This window comes from Pan paniscus, chromosome 10 (genome assembly GCF_029289425.2).
Source record: "Pan paniscus chromosome 10, NHGRI_mPanPan1-v2.0_pri, whole genome shotgun sequence".
Classification (NCBI taxonomy): Eukaryota; Metazoa; Chordata; class Mammalia; order Primates; family Hominidae; genus Pan; species Pan paniscus.
In genome coordinates this window covers 16002204-16020229 of record NC_073259.2, presented here as the reverse complement: position 1 = coordinate 16020229, position 18026 = coordinate 16002204, and the positions used below count along the sequence as shown (strand labels likewise).

At 36.9% G+C, this 18026-nt stretch overlaps 1 protein-coding gene across 2 annotated transcripts in view; it reads left to right on the top strand.

Moving 5' to 3' along the window:
• The first annotated feature begins 1281 nt into the window (after positions 1-1281).
• Positions 1282-18026, top strand: part of LOC100990924 (NKG2-A/NKG2-B type II integral membrane protein) — a 106748-nt gene continuing 90003 nt past the window's right edge. The window contains exon 1 of one of the 2 annotated variants that reach the window (XM_063593004.1): positions 1282-1915. In XM_063593004.1, coding sequence (XP_063449074.1) covers positions 1899-1915 — 17 coding nt within the window. In that variant the 5' untranslated portion in view covers positions 1282-1898. The remainder of the gene's footprint in view (positions 1916-18026) is intronic. The other variant, XM_063593003.1, reaches the window with a different exon arrangement.

Sequence of the window (18026 nt, the reverse complement as noted above, 5' to 3'; positions counted from 1 at the left end):
GAAGTCAGCGTGAATCAATCTTAGGTTCCCTGTCTCCTGACCATGTTCTCCTGCGTCAAAACTGCCAAGACTGAAAGAAGAAATAGGCAAATCCTCAGTTATAGTCAAACATGTCAACACACCTCTCTCAGTGGTTACTGGAATATTTAGAAAAAAATCAGTAAGGATATAAAAAGTCTGGAAGAGCACCATCAACCAAATTGAAATAACTGGCATATATAGAATACCCCACTCAACAATAGAAAAAAATACTCAACTGCACACAGAACTGTCACCAGGATACACCATATTTTGGGCCAAAAGAGCCCATATGTTTAAAATGAATTATACATAGCATGTTCTCTGACCACAAATAAATCTAAAAATTCAATAGCAGAAAGATATTTGGAACATTCCCAAATATGGTAAAATTTTAAAATGCACTTATAAATAACACATAGGTGAAAGAAGAATTGTAGTCGAAATTAGCAAATATTTTGAACTGAATGAAAATAAACGTGCAACATAGCAAAATTTCTGCTACTATTGGAGTACTGCTTGGAGGGAAGTTATAAAATGCTATTTAGAAAAGAGAGGTCTAAAATCAGTTATCCAAGATTCCAACTTTGGAATTTAAAAAATAAGGAAAATTAATTCCAAATCCAACAGAAGAAAGGAAATAATAAAGATAAGGGCAGAAATCCATGAAATAGAAAATAGAAAGGCAATAGAGAAAAATTGATTCTTTTAACATGTCAACAAAATGGATTATTCCCCAAAACTGTAAGAAGACACCAATTACCAATATCAGGAATAAAAGTAGGAAAAGTAATACAGATGCTACAGATATTTAAAGGATAAGTGAATATTAAGTATTTTTCTGCTCATTAATTCAATAACATGTAAAGTGTACAAATTTCTTGAAAGACACAATTCCACAGTCCACTTAAGAGGGAATAGTTAACCTAACTAGCTCTATATCTATTAAACTAATTCAATTTGCAGTTAAAAAACCTTTCCACAAAGAAAACCCACACTTTCGTGGTAAATTCTACCAAACATTTAAGGACAATATAACACCTATCCCACTTAAACTCTTCCAGAAATTAGATGAGGAAGGAGCATTTCCCAACTCATTTGATGAGACCAGAATTACTCTAATATAAAAATTAGGCATGTTGAGGAAAGAAAACTGAAGACGAATATCCTCCCTGAATAGAAATAATCTTTTTAAACAAAATATCAGCAAATCAAATTCAGCAGTGCTCTCAGAGTGGGCTTTGTCAGGAGGCGAGCATGCGCAGACCCTGCAGTGCGCCCGCGCGCGACGCCGCGCCAGCCAGGCCTAGAGGCAGGATTGAAGCCAGGAGGCGGCTGAGCAGGACCTGAGGGCGTTAGCCTCCTCCAACAAGTGGTGGCCTCGGGCAGCCGTCACCTCCATCTCCAGGAGACCCCTGGATGTGGTGAAGGTCCGCCTGCGCTCTCAGCGCCCTGCTGGGACTGAAGCCTCGCTCCAGACTCTGGACCTCTCCTAAGCCGAATCGCCCTCCTCCCTCCGAGCCACGGGGCAGGGCCTCCTGTGCCGCAGTGGTGTCCTGGAGCCCCTGCACCTGTCTCCAAATGGTATCCGCTGTGCCGCCAGGACCCGCTTCACTGGCACCATGGGTGCCTTTGTGAAGATTGTGAGGCACTGGGATAACTGGGTGATGAACCTGCCAGCCACCACCGTCTACTTCACTGGCTTACGACAAACTCCAGGCCGTCCTGTGTGACAGAGCCCTGACCTCTGATCTCTACGCCCTATTGGGATGAGGCTCAATCTTTGTTTCACTTTATTTCTCAGAAGAGAATGACAAGAAGCTATCTCCTGTGGAATATGCACTTATCACTCCTAATTCACTGAGACGCAGTAGACCCGAATGATCTACAGGAGAAGGTATGAATTTGGATATGTTTTAGGCTTTGTAAGATCTTTATTTTGGGGTTTCTATTCACATAACTCTTGTCAAAATAATGTATTATTCGACTCCTTGTTTGATTTGAAAAATCTTCTGATGTTTTTCTCCAGATTTAGTTTTGGAAGATTATGAGAAGAGGAAAGTAAGAGTGAAAGCAGTAGTGTTATGTGACTTGATCTCCATTTGAAATCCTCTCCTCCTCTGACTAGTTTGTTTTCCAGTCAGCCTTATTACCTATTCACACACTGATTGCCAAATAAGCTCCATGAGGCTAGATACATTTTTTTTCTATTTGCTTCACTAAAATATCATTATCACTTAGAATAGTGTCTGTCATGCCACTGATGCTCAATGAGTATTTTTGAATGAATCATTCATTCATTCAATGAATGTTTCTTGAAGGAGACCATATGTTAAGCATTACAATAGATACTAGTGTTGCATAGCTAAAAGAGAGAAATAGTGCCCTTAAGGGTCTCAGAGTCCAGTTAGAAAGACAGAAAGTATAGAGATTTGGATAAATGCTATATGGAATAAAAGTGGAGTTGTGGAAGGTCAAAGAAGGGTATTCTTTCAACACTTGGTTCAGAAATGAAAGTGGATTAAGCAGAAAATTGTTTTTGATTAGGATAACTCTGATGGGGATGAAGATAAAGGAATGTTCCAGGTGAAGAGATTGCACCGACATGGGGGAGTGGCCAGCAGTGGCCGGCAGGGTTGTGAATGATTACAGAATCTAAGCTTTCATAAGTAATACAGGAGACAAATCAAATATGCAAAATATAATTGTGATCATGGGTATAGAAAGGAAAGAATTTTAGTAGAGAGGCACTAAGGAGGTAGAATCATCAAGATTTGGTCAATTGGGCTAGATGCAGTGGCTCATGCCTGTCATCCAACCACTTTGGGAGGCTGAGGCGGGAGGATCACTTGAGTCCAGGAGTTCGAGACCAGCCTGGGCAACATAGTGGGACCCCCATCTCTACAAAAAATACAAAAATCAGCCAGGCATGGTGACATGCGCCTGTAGTCCCAGCTACTCTGGAGGCTGAGGTGGGAGGCTCACTTGAGTCTAAGAGGTTGAGCTTCAGTGAGCTGAGGTCACGCCACTGCACTCCAGCCTGCATGGCAGAGTGAGACCCAATCTCTAAGGGGGGAAAAAAATATTTGGTCAATTGTGGGATGATGGGAATACAGAGCCAGATATCAATGATGATTTATGGGCTTTTGCATTGGAAAACTTGAATCATGGTCCCGCTCAGCAAGATGCAAAATGAAGGCGGAGGGTCTGATAGCAGATGGATAGTAAAGTAAGGAGTTCAGCTTTGAACAGTGAGTTTTCAATGCATGTGGAGAATTCTTGTGAGTTTTTTTGAAACATCAGATACATGAGTATGCAGATTAGGAAAGTGATCATGTTTGGATATATAAATTTGGGTGTCCGTTATGATATAAGTGGCAGATGAAGCCATGGCAATAGATGAGATCATTCATTGAGATTGTACAAATTAGTAAGAGAGAAAGGGCCAAAGACAGATTCTGGATAAAAATTATTTGAAGATTAAACAACAACAATAACAACAATAGCAACTAAAACCAATTAGGAAATTAATGTAAAACATGTGAAATCTATGAGTGTTGTGATGGAATGTAAGGGAGGAACATTCCTTTCTCTCTTCACTCAGATACACGTTTTTCTAGTTTCATGAAATGGACTGTCTCCCACCTAACCCTCTCTTGCTTTTGTGTTTTGCCTTCTATGAGAATTGGGATAATATTAAGCTATTCTGTCCTTTCGACTGTTGATATGACTCGCTTTTAACACAGTACAGGGCAGTTGTTTACTTTGTAAGCATATTTTAGACTCGTTTTTGTTGATGGTTATAGGCAAGGCTAGGATTTTAAAATATTAATGGCCAGTATGGCACCGGCTCAACCAACCTGAAAATATGCCAGTCCGTAAACATTGGTTGTGTCCTGGCTATCTGTAAAACATTTTAAAAAGTTTCTTCTGGAGTAAGTTTTGGTAAATTAAATACTTCTTGGAATTTAAGTTTTCAAATGAATTATACTTTATTTTAAATTATAGTCCTTCACACTCTGTATTCCTCTTTCCTAAGTTATTTCTTACAGAATTTACCTGCCTCTAATGAACTATATATTTTAAAACATATTAAAAATAACCCTGTGTACAGTCTGGTGACTGGCTTTTTTTAACTTAAAATGTGATTTGTTTGCACAAATTTATATATTATTACTTTTGAATTAATGTAGAGTCTCTACACTCTATGTGTGGAGACTAGTGGTTTATATACATAATATAACCATTATAAAGTATTCCTAAATGATATAACTAAATATATCAATATTTCAAGTTATTTTAAAAGAACCATGGGCATTGGCGCATTCTTCCACTTGAACAGTTTTAAAGAACTCAAGTAACTAATTACAAATTATAACTTTCGGTCTTCTTGAAGTAGTCAATAGGAGAAATGCTCTGGTTTTTGGAAAATGAGACATGAGAATAGTAAAAAAAAAATAATAATAATTGTATTTTAGAAAAATGTAGGGTCACATATCTACCTAGGCTTGGAGCTATGGATTCTATTGTTTGCAGTAGTATAAGGCTTAGAGCTATGGATTCTATTGTTTGCAGTAGTATAAGGCTTGGAGCTATGGATTCTATTTGCAGTAGTATAAGGCTTGGAGCTATGGATTCTATTTGCAGTAGTATAAGGCTTGGAGCTATGGATTCTATTGTTTGCAGTAGTATAAGGCTTGGAGCTATGGATTCTATTGTTTGCAGGAGTATAAGGCTTGGAGCTATGGATTCTATTTGCTGTAGTATAAGGCTTGGAGCTATGGATTCTATTGTTTGCAGTAGTATATGATACTCCTCTCTGCTTAGGCCTCAGCAATTTTCTGGGCAAAACATAGTTCCAATAGTCTTGGAATTATCATTGTGGTTATCTGCAGTGTGAATGCATCTGTAGAATGAATGTCCTCTGAACATTATTTAACACGAAATTACAAAGTTCTTGTTATATGCAAGGTCCTAAGCACCTTATAAATATTAGCTTATTTAGTTCATGAAACTAATCTATGAGTTAGATTTTGCCATTATTTCACAAATGAGAAACACAGATATAAAGAATTTAAGTAACTTATTTGCCTAAGCTAAGTCACACAGCTTAGTGGCAAAGTCAAGGGTCAAACCTCGGCAGTTTGGTTCTGGAATCCATGCTCTAAAGTCCTTGTTGAAGTTTACCTCAAATAGAGGTGTTTCCAGGGTCTGAGGTCTGGGTCAGCAAGCCTGAGGGTTGGCAGGGATGTGGGGTACTACATGTGCCCCCAATTATCTGGAAAATTGCATATTTTTCCTCATACATACATATCTTGCCTTTGCCCCTGTACTTTCCTCTCTGGGGTAATGACCATTCCTGTAGTTATCTCAAGATGTTAATTAGTGCTGGGAACATTTATCTTCTGTGAACCATCAAAGAACAGGTTGGAAAGCCTCACAGAAATGAAGGTTTTCATTCTTACTCTCAGCCTCAGACCCAAGCAAGTCAACAAATACAAAGAATTACTGAACATAGTAGGAATGAGGGTATATGCATATTTCTGAATTTCCACCTTGTCCTGAGAGAACTAATGTCCTGAATGTAAGAATGTTGAAATTTTGTCATTGTCTTTTAAGAAACCTATGAGAACTTCAGAAGTATAATTGAAACTGCATCCCAATGTGTCGTTTAAGAGAAAAACAAAAGCTCCTTAATAAGATTTTTCTAATCCCCAGTAAAGAAGGAATTACCTTAACTATTTCAGTGCTAAGGTATTAAGAGCAGCACGGAAGAGAGACTGGCTTGCTACTTGCAAAAAGTTAGGGATTTTGCAGAATTTAACGGATCCAACATATGGGCATCCTACTTCTCTTAGAAAGCACCTGTTTCCCTTAGAAATAGGGCTTCACTTCAAGTTGTCATCCCTAGAAATTGGAGGTAGTGTAGCACGGTATGTTTTGAGCCAGATGGAACTGGATTTTGTTATTTTCAAGCAATAATTAGCTATGCGATACTAGACCAGTACCCTAATTATCAGTAAGATAAAAATCTCAATTGTTGGGACTAAATCATATTGTATAAGTAAGGCCATTACCATATGGTAGGCATTCAATTTGGGGTGGGGGTGCTTACTATTAATTGTCCCCATAGATACGAAGTATTTTCTAAATAACACTTTTTTTTTCAAAGTACACATTTTTCTTGTTGAGGTTTGGAGCAGCAGATCTTATCAACATAACAACCGCAGCCTGGTCAGTTTCTCAGTTTTTTCCTGAGGGAGTCATCCAGTTAATTAAACATATTTACTGAATGTATACTTTGAGACATTGTACTAAAGGAAGACCAGTCAGCAGACTTTTATGGCTGAGACTTGGGTAGCATGATGAAGTCAAGACAGAAGATCAGGAGTGCCTTCACATTGCTACTGGATTGTTTTCCTCAGAGGATTTTTCTAGGACCTGAAATGTGTTTTCCATTTCTTCCTTTCTGTATTTCATAATGATATCCTTTTGCTGTAGTCTGGTATTTCTCCCTTAGAATTTGAATTGAATCTTGGTTAGCTCCCAATTGACTGTGCTATATAGTATTTTCCAGCTGTTTGCTTATTTTCCCAGGGATATTCTCTGTTCCTACATCCTTTCTTTGAATAATGGCCTGGGAAGGGATCCTAATAGTCACCTCTCTTACTTTTAAACTCAATAGCTTTTATTATTGGTAGCTCTCTTTTCTACAGTAAAAATCATACAATTTAGTAGTTCTAAACAAGCAAAATGCCATGCATATTGTAAGCAATTTTGGAAAAGACAAAATTGTTGATGTTAAGAAGTAATGGTTATTTTGAAAATAAATGAGAATATTCCACCCTGCCCCCACTACTTTACTACACCATGAAGTAATCTTTACGGCAGCAGCACCAATAATTTCAAAATTAGAGGCAAACACTTCTAACAGCTGGTAGGTTTTCTATAAACAAAATACCCATGAGGGCTGAGTGGGTCATAATATCTATTTAATGACAGTACTAATTCATTCAGTAATTTTATTTAATCTGTATGTGTATTTTTTTTTAGTCAAAAACTCTTAGCTCAGATAACAGCTCTTTGATTGAAGGATTGTTAACACTTTCTCTGTAATTCATATGTTCTTTTGGACAGAGTTGCAAGCAGTATCTTCTGGATGTATTGTTGCAGTAATATCAGGAAATATGTATTTCATTCTTTTGTAAATATCAGGATTATTTGCAACTAAGTGTAAATATTCTACAGAAACATTATTCCTCATGTTTAATTTTTTTCTAAATGTTTTGTTTTTTCTTGCCCAAGGCAAGGGTGAAGGGAAAATCTAATGAGATGATCACAGTCTGACATCAGAGAAATATTCTCATTTCCAAGCCTTTCTCTGCATTTGGGAAAAATATCCACAAATTCAAAGCAGAAAGTCTTTAGTAAACAGTCAAGGAGAACTGTGTTTTATTTCTATCTAACATTCCATTTTCTTTGAGAGTCAGACACATTTACTCTTCAATTAAATAGAAGTAATGTTTAGCTGTTTCTTCATTTTGATGTTAACATACTTGAGATTGCCGTTTTGTTTTTCATTGGCTAAAAATATAATTTTTTCTTTGACTACTGGAATTAATTCCTCCTGCACATTCCTAAATCACTTTTTTCCCCCTTCTACCATTTCGTGACCAATCAGGGTATAGTGTCTCTCATCTTTTGTTCAATCTAGCACTAATTATTGGCTGTTGCTTGATACATTTTTTAAAAGTTATGAATGTAGATATTAATGACATTTTCTAGACTTGAAAATATAGAGAGGGTACCTAGACATTTGCAGTTTCAATAGCTAGCCCCATGATCTAAATCAAATACATGCTATGTTCTATTTATCTTTAGGTCCTTACTATCCAGCAATGGGCATTCTAAATCACGCACATGTAAGTACACACTACAAGGAGATAATTTGAAAAAGATTTGGATTGGACTCAGTGTAAAGTATTTTTTTTCCATTTTTAAAGCATCTGATCCATGAAATTATAGGTTTTTAGAACTATAAAGAATGCTGCAGATAGATGGTTCAAGTATTTTGTTTCACAGATGCTAAATAAATTAAGAAACTCATGCACCTGTTGATGGTAGAGATAAACTCAGAATTAGGTCTTCTATTTCTAATTTGGTCCTCTTTATACTATGCTGCTATTTAGAATGCTTTTTTCTGTGCTGTATTAAATGTTTGCTCTCTGATATGCACTGTATGCTTCAAGTTTGCAGTTAACTCACATGAGATATGCTGTTTCATGCCTCTATATTTGCATATGCTATATCTTTTGTCTGGATTACCCTTTAATCTTCATCTGGTTAAACCCTACTCATTAATTTTTAGATACAGCATTCATTTATTCATGCATTCATTGATTTAATCTTTCATAAACCATGTGTCAGTTTCTGTGTAGTGACTGGATACATGATAAACGAAAAGATGGATGTGGTTTCTTCTCACAAAGTATGTGTATCTTCTTTACAATTCAGCTTAAATGTTATCACGTCCAAATAGCTTTCCCTGGTGTGTTAGGGTTCTCTAGAGAAACAGGCCTGGAGAATACACAAATACACACGTGTGTGTGTATATAAATATAAATACACACGTGTGTGTGTATAAATATAAATACACACGTGTGTATATAAATATAAATACACACGTGTGTGTATATAAATATAAATACACACGTGTGTGTATATAAATATAAATACACACGTGTGTGTATATAAATATAAATACACACGTGTGTATATAAATATAAATACACACGTGTGTATATAAATATAAATACACACGTGTGTGTATATAAATATAAATACACACGTGTGTGTATATAAATATAAATACACACGTGTGTGTATATAAATATAAATACACACGTGTGTGTATATAAATATAAATACACACGTGTGTGTATATAAATATAAATACACACGTGTGTGTATATAAATATAAATACACACGTGTGTGTATATAAATATAAATACACACATATATAAACATATATAAAACATTTACATTTATTTACACGTATGTATACGTGTGTGTAAATGTATATATTTTATACACATCAAATATATATGTAAAATATATAAATTCTACCCATCTCTCTCTATATATATTTGTATATATAGACCAGTAAATTTACACACACACTTATGCATATATAGAAGACACACACGTGTACACACATGTAAATATATACAAACATGTTTATACATACACACATGTGTGTATATATGTATATACATACACACATAAACATAAATATATATATAATTACATATGTATTTCTTTCTTATGGGAACTGGCTTACTCAACTATGGAAGCTGAAAAGTCCCACAATGTGCCGTCTGCAAGCTGGAGACGCAGGAAAGCGGGTGGTGTAATTCAGTACCAGTCTGAAGGCCTGAGAACCAGGTGAACTGATAGTACAACTCTCAGTCAGAGTCTGAATGCCTGAGAATCTGCAGGGAGGTGTGTGGGCGTGGGAACTACTGGTATGAGTCCCAAATTCTGAAGGCCTGAGACCAGGAGCTTCGATATTCAAGGGCAAGAGAAAATAGAAATGTGTCCCAGCTCAAGAAGAGAGAATCTACCGTGAGTTTGCGTTTCATTCTATCTGGACCCTCAATGGCTTGTATGATGCCACCCACATTGGTGAGGCCAGATTCTTCCGTACTCCGCCTAATATATTCAAGTTCTAATCCAAATGCTTATCTCCTCTGGAAACACCCTCACAAACACATCCAGAAATAATGTTTTACCACCTACCTGGGCATCTCTTACTCCACTAAAATTGCCATGTACAATTAACCATCAAACCCAGCAAATTCTTTCCTCGTTTGTCTGAATTAGAAACCACTCTTTTTTGCTCCATGATGTGGCATTTCTTCAGAGTGAAGCCCTTGAGGACAGGAATAGACTTTTTTTTGTGTGTCTATCCCAGGTCCTGGAGTTACGGTGGTGCTCTAGAAATGTTTGTTGAATGAATAAAGAAATAGAGAAATAGCTAAATATGTAACTCTCTTCTTGACTATAGTAGTTTACATATTGAAATTATTTTTTATATTTTCCTATTGGACTCAGTTTTTTCTCCTTTCTTAACAGGGCGCTACAGGGCTCAAATATAAAAAACAGCAACTGTGTATATGCCACAATAACCAAAGTGGCTGCCACTCTCTGCACCAAGAAATTTTTCTTTATTTGTGAGAGGAATTATACTAATTCCGATCTCATTATTTCATTAAATGAAATAATGAACAGTTTGGTGTGCCTAGTGCTGGTAAATATTTCTTGGCTTTGCTCCATTTGTGAGACTAATTGCATGTGTAAGAGAGCTTATAATTTGATGTAGACATTTTTAGTGTCTTAGGGTTTCAACTGCATGAGAAGGAGATTGATGAAAAACTTTGATTTTAATTTATTTTTAATTTTTAGAAAGCATCTCACTCTGTCACCCAGGCTGGAGTCGAGTGATGTGATTTGGGCTCACTGCAGCCTCGACCTCCAGGTGCAAGAGACGTTCCCACCTCAGCCTCTTGAGTAGCTGGGGCTACAGGCATGTGCCACCACACCCGGATAATCTTTGTATTTTTTGTGGAGACAGGATTTCACCATGTTGCCCAGGCTGGTCTTGAACTCCTGAGCACAAACAGTCCACCTGCTTCAGCCTCCCAAAGTGCTGGGATTACAGGCATGAGCCATGGTGCCTGGCCGCTTCTTTGATTTTTTACTCAAGTTTCAAACAAATTTGATTTTGATGGAAAAATAAATGTTATAATTCAGGAATTATTAATGGTGTTCCTTCTTCCTCTACTGTAGCTGGATTTCTTTGCAACACATCACATCTCCTATATACCTTGTGAAGAAAAGGCCAATACATTTAAGTTTTTAAAAGTGATATTCAGGTGATGTGCATTCTGAAACCAAGATGGCCCATGACATAACTACTTTCACATGCTTTTCTTTGAGAAGTGAATTAAGTGCCTGCAGATGGAATGAGCCTAATTTCTGTTATTCCTATTTGATCACTTGCAGAGTTTAAACATTTTCACAAATAAGACAAATGTTAATAGTTGAAAAATAAAATAATATAGATGCATATTGAATAAAAAGTGACTCTACAACCTCATCTAATTTCCCTCCTCTCTCCAATGTAAACTGTTGATAGTTTTGTTTGTATCTTTCCATATTATTTTCCCCAGCATTTGCTACAAATAATGCTACATTAACCTTTTTTATGCTTTTATCTTGGTGAATGTGTTTGAATGTTTCTATAAGGTAGAAATCTAGAAGAGAAATTCCTATGCCAAAAAAATGCACTTCTAAAACACTGGATGATATAAATAAATATTTACCTTCTATAAATGCTGCCAATTATTAGTCACACCTGTTTCCTCAAACCCTACCTAATATTTGATATTATTGATTTTAATGGGCACAGATGTCCTTTTATTATTGTTTTAATTAATACTTTCAGTATTACTGGTAGACAGAGTATCTTTTCTGTTATTTATTGGTCATACGCTCTTCTGTGATTGGCTGTTTTCTATATTCATGATTTTTCTACTTGCTTGCTTTTCTCCTTTTTGTGATTATAGGAAATAATTTGTCTTATATTATTTTTTAAAATTTCAGCTTTTATTTTAATAAATGTGGTACATACATAGGGTTATTACATGAGTATATTGAACCCAGGTAGACAGCATAATAGCTAATAGGATGTTTTTTAACCCACACCCCCCTTCCTGATTCCCCCTCTAGTAGTCCATAGTGTTTATTATTCTTATGTTTACATCTATATGTGCTCAATGTTTAGCTCCCACCTGTAAGTGAGAACATGCGGTATTTGGTTTTCTCTTTCTGTGTTAATTTGCTTAGGATTATGGCCTCCAGCTCCAACCATGTTACTGCAAAGGACATGATTTCAATTTTTTTTATGGCTGCATAGTATTACATGGTGTATATTTACCACACTTTTTTTTTTTCATTTCACCGTTGATGGGCACCCACGTTCATTTCATGTGTTTGCTGTTGTGAATAATATGGCAATGAATGTATGAGTGTGTGTCTTTTTGTTACAATGATTCATATTCCTTTGGGTGTATACCCAGTAATAGGATAGATGAGTCAAATGGTAGTTCTGTTTTAAGTTCTTTGAGAAATCTCCAAACTGCTTTCCACAGAGGCTGAACTAATTTACATTCCCACCAACAATGTGTAAGCACTTCCTTTTCTTCATAGCCTAGGCAGCATCTGTTGTTTTTTGACTTTTTAATACCAGCCTTTCTGAATTATGGTATCTGTGGTTTTGATTTGCATCTCTCTGAAGATGAGTGATGTGAGCATGTTTTCATATGTTCATTGGTTACATATATATCTTCTTTTGAGAAGTGTCTGTTCATGTCTTTGGCCCACTATTTAATGGGGTTATATGGTTTTTGCTTATTGTTTTGTTTAAGTTCCTTATAGATTCTGGATATTAGATCCATGTTGGATGCATAGTTTGTAAATATTTTCTCCCACTCTGTAGATCATCTGTTTACCCTATTGATGCTTTATTTTGCTGTGATCATTAGTTTAGTTAGGTCCCACTTGTCAATTTTTGCTTTTGTTGGAACTGCTTTTGGGGACTTCACCATAAATTCTTTGCCAAGGCCAATATTGAGAATGTATTTCCTAGGGTTTCTTCTAGGATTTTTATAGCTTGACGTCTTACATTTAAATCTTTAATCCATCTTGACTTAATTTTTCTGTATGGTGAAAGATAAAGGTCTAGTTTCATTCTTCTTCATATAGCTAGCCAGTTATCCCAGCACCATTTATTGAATAAGGAGTCCTTTCCCATTGTTTGGTTCCGTCAGCCTCATCAAAGATCAGATGGTAGTAGATGTGTGGCTTTATTTCTGAATTTTCAATTCTGTCTTTGGTCTATATGTTTGTTTTTGTGCTAGTACCATGCTGCTTTAATTATTGTAGCCTTATAGTATAGTTTGTAGTTGGATAGTGTCTGTGGATTTGTTCTTTTTGCTTAGAATTGCTTTGGCTATTCAGGCTTTTTTTTTGCTCTACATAAATTATAGAATTGTTTTTTCTAATTCGGTGGACAATGATGTTGGTAGTTTGACAGGCATAATGTTGGAACTTTAAATTACTTTGGGCTATAAATTATTCAGGCCATTTTTTGGCTTCACATAAATTATAGAATTGTTTTTTCTAATTCTGTGGAAAATAATGTTTGTAATTTGATAGGCATAATGTTGAATCTATAAATTACTTTAGGCAGTATGACCATTTTAATGATATTGATTCTTCCAATCCATGAGCATGGGATGCTTTTCTGTTTGTGTCATGACTGATTTTTTTTTTAGCAGTTCTTTGTAGTTCTCCTTGTAAAGATCTTTCATGTCCTTAATTAGCTGTATTCCTAGGTATTTTATTTTCTCTGTGGCTATTATAAATGGGATTGTATTCTTGATTTGACTCTTAGCTTACATGTTATTGGTGTATAGAAGTCTGCTGATTTCTGTACATTAATTTTGTGTCCTGAAGCCTTGCTAAAAATCATTTATCAGTTATAGTAGCTTTCAGCAGAGTCTTTAGGGTTTTCAAAATGTAGAATCATATTATCAATGAAAGGAGATAGTTTGACTTATTTTCCTATTTGGATGCCTTTTATTTGTTTCTCTTGTCTGATTGCTAGACTAGGACTCTCAGTACTATGTTTAATAGGAGTGGTAAGAGTGGGCATCCTTGTCTTGTACCATTTCTCAAAGTAAAAGCTTCTAGGTTTTGTCCATTCAGTATTAAGTTGGCTATGGGTTTGTCATAGATGGCTTATATTGTTTTGATACGTATTCCTGTGTGCCTAGTCTGCTGAAAGTTTTTATCATGAAGGGATGCTGGATGTTGTTGAAGTTTTCTGTGTCTATTAAGATGATGATGTGGTTTTTGCTTTTAATTCTTTTTATGTGGTGAATCACATTTATTGATTTGCCTATGGTGAGCCAACTTTGCATCCCAGGAATAAAGCCCACTTGATCGTGCCGAATTAACTTTTTGATATGCTGCTGGATTTGGTTTGCTAGTATTTTGTTGAGGATCTTGCATTTATGTCCTTCAGGGATATTGGCCTGAAGCTTTCTTTTTTCATTGTGTCTCTGCCAGATCTTGGTATTAGGGTGATTCTGGCTTTATAAAATGAGTTAGGGAGAAGTCCCTTGATATGGTTTGGCTGTGTTCCCACCCAAATCTCATCTTGAATTGTAGCTCCCACAATTCCCATGTGTCACTGGACGGACCTGGTGGGAGGTAATTGAATCATAGGGGCAAATCTTTCCTGTGCTGTTCTTGTGATAGTGAATAAGTCTCATGAGATCTGATAGTTTTATAAGGGAGAGTTTCCCTGCACAAATTATCTCTTGTCTGCTGCCACGTAAAACATGCCTTTTGCCTTTCGCCATGATTTTGAGGCCTCCCCAGCCACAAGGAACTGTGAGTTCATTAAACCTCTTTTTCTTTATAAATTACCCAATCTCTGCATGTCTTTATCAGCAGCCTGAAAATGGACTAATATAGTAAATTGGTACCAGTAGAGTGAGGTGCTGCTGTAAAGATACCCAAAAATATGGAAGCAACTTTGGAACTCTGTAACAGGCAGAGGTTTTTAAGTTTGGAGGACTCAGAAGAAAACAGGAAAATGTAGGAAAGTTTAGAACTTCCTAGAGACTTGTTGAATGGCTTTGACCAAAATGCTGATAATGATATGGACAATGACATCCAGGCTTAGGTGGTCTCAGATAGAGATGAGGAACTTGTTGGAAACTAGATAAAGGTGACTCTTGCTATGTTTTAGCAAAGAGACTGGTGTCATGTTGCCTCTGCCCTAGAGATTTGTGGAACTTTAAACTTGAGGGAGATGATTTAGGGTATCAGATAGAAGAAATTTCTAAGCAGCAAAGCATTCAAGAAGTGACTTGGGTGCTGTTAAAAACATTCAGTTTTAAAAGGGAAACAGATCATAAAAGTTCAGAATATTTGCAACCTGACAATACAATAGAAAAGAAAAACCCATTTTTTGAGGAGAAATTCAGGCCTGCTGCAGAAATTTCAACAAGTAACAAGAAGCCAAATGTTGATCACCCAGACAAAGGGGAAAATGTCTCCAGGGCATGTCAGAGACCTTTGCAGCAGCCCCTCCCATCATAGGCCCGGATGCCCAGGAGGAAAAAGTGGTTTCATGGACTGGGCCCAGGGTCCCCCTGCTGTGTGCAGCCTAGAGACTTGGTGCCTGTGTCCCAGCTGCTCTACCCGTGGCTGAAAGGGGCCAAGGTACAGCTCAGGCCGTGGCTTTAGATGGTGCAAGCTCCAAGCCTTGGCAGCTTTCCACATGCTGTTGAGTCTGTGGGTGTACAGAAGTCAAGAATAAAGGTTTGGGAACCTCCACCTGGATTTCAGAGGATCTATAGAGACACCTGGATGTCCAAGCAAAAGTTTGCTGCAGGGGAGGGACCTTCCTGGAGAACCTCTGCTAGGGCAGTGTGGAAGGGAAATGTGGGATTGAAGCCCCCACACAGAGTCTCCACTGGGGCACTACCTAGTGGAGCTGTGAGAAAAGGGCCACCATCCTCCAAACCTCAGAATGGTAGGTCCACCAATGGCTTGCATGGTGTGCCTGGAAAAGCTGCAGACACTCAGTGCCAGCCTGTGAAAGCAGGAGGGAGGCTATACCCTGCAAAGCCAAAGGGGTGGAGCTACCCAAGACCATGGAAACCCACCTCTTGCATCAGTGTGACCTGGATGTGAGACATGGAGTCAAAGGAGATCATTTTGGAGCTTTAAGATTTGACTGACTCACTGGATTTCAGACTTGTATGGGGACTGTAGCCCCTTTCTTTTGCCTAATTTCCCCTATTTGGAACAGCTGTATTTACCCAATGCCTGTACCCCCCTTGTATCTATGAAGTAACTAACTTGCTTTTGATTTTACAAGCTTATAGGTGGAAGGAACTTGCATCTCTTGGATGAGACTTTGGACTGTGGACTTTTGCATTAATGCTGAAATGAGTTAAGACTTTGGTGGACTGTTGGGAAGGCATGATTGGTTTTGAAATGTGAGTACATGAGATTTGGGAGGGGCCGGGGTGGAATGATATGCTTTGGCTGTGTCACCACCCAAATTTCATCTTGAATTGTAGCTCCCACAATTCTCATGAGTTGTGGGAGGGACCTGGTGGTGGGAAGTATTTGAATCATGGGGGCGGGTCTTTCCTGTGCTGTTCTCGTGATAGTGAATGAATCTCACAAGATCTGATGGTTTTATTAAGGGGGAGTTTCCCTGCACAAATTCTCTCTTGTATGTCACCATGTAAGATACGCCTTTCGCCTTTTGCCATGATTGTGAGGCCTCCCCAGTCACGTGGAACTGAGTCCATTAAACCTCCTTTTCTTTATAAATTACCCTGTCTCAGGTGTGTCCTTATCAGCAATGCAAAAATGGAATAATACGCCCCTCCTCCTTGATTTTTTGTAGTAATTTCAGGACAATTGATACCAGTTGTTTTTGTACATCTGGTAGAATTTAACTCTGAATCCATCTAGTCCAGGGCTTTTATTGGTTGGTATTTTTTTTTATTATGGATTCAATTTCAGAGCTCAACACTACTCAGGATTTCCAATCTCTTTCTGATTCAATCTTGGGAGATTGTGTATTTCCAGGAATTTATGCATTTCCTCTAGATTTTCTAATCTGTCTGCATAAAGTTGTTTATAGTATTCTCTGAGGATCTTTTGTATTTCTGTGGAACCAGTTATAATGTCATCTTTGTGATTTCTGATTGCGCTTACATGGATCTTCCCTTTTTTTTCCTTTGCTAATCTAGCTAGCAATCTATCAATCTTGTTTATTTTTTCAAAAAATACCCAACTTGGTTTCATTGATTCATTGTGTAGATTTTTGCATCTCTACTTCATAAAGTTCTTCACTAATTTAGGTTATTTGTTTTCTTTTTTCTTTTGCTTGCTTTGGGATTGGTTTGTTCTCTTTTTTCCTCTGGTTTCTTTAGGTTGAAAGTTAGACTGTTAATTTCAGATCTTTCTAACTTCTTGTTGTTTTGGTTATTAATTGTGAATAGTTTGTAAATGTTTTCTCCCATTCTGTGGGTTGCCTTTTCACTTCGGTGATTGTTTCCTTTGCTGTGCAGAAGTTTTTTAATGTGATGTGATCCTATTAGTTTTGGGTGCCTGTTCTTTTGGGGTATTACTCAATAAATCTTTCCCCAGTCTAATGTCATGGAGAGTTTCCCCAATTTTTTGGAGCAGTTTCATAGTTTGAGGTCTTAGATTTAAGTGTTTAATTCATTTTTATTTTATTTTTGTATATGGCAAGAGATAGGGGTCTAACTTCATTCTTCTGTATATGGATATCCAGTTTCCCCAGCACCACTTATTGAAGAGACTGTCTTTTCTCCAGTGTATGTTCTTGGCACCTTTGTTGAAAATGAGTTCACTGTAAGCATGTGGATTTATTTCTGGGTTCTCTATTCTATTCCGTTGGCCTATGTGTCTTTTTTTTTATGTCAGTACTATGTCATTTTGGTTACTCTGTAGTACAACGTGAAGTCAGGTAATGTGATTCTTCCAGTTTTGTTTTTGTTTGCTTAGAATAGTTTTGGCTATTTTGGGTCTTTGTAGCTTGATATAAATTTTAGAATTTTTTTTCTATTTCTGTGAAGAATGTCACTGATATTTTAACAGGGATTGCATTGAATCTGTAGATTGCTTTGGGGAGTATAGACATTATAACAAAATTGAATATTCCAATCCCATGCACATGAAATATCTTTCAATTTTTTGGTATCCTCTTCAATTTCTTACATCTATGTTTTATAGTTCTAATAGTTTTTATTGTAGAGATCTATTACTTCTTTAATTCCTGGGTACTTTATTTTATTTGTAGCTTTTGTAAATGGGATTACTTTCT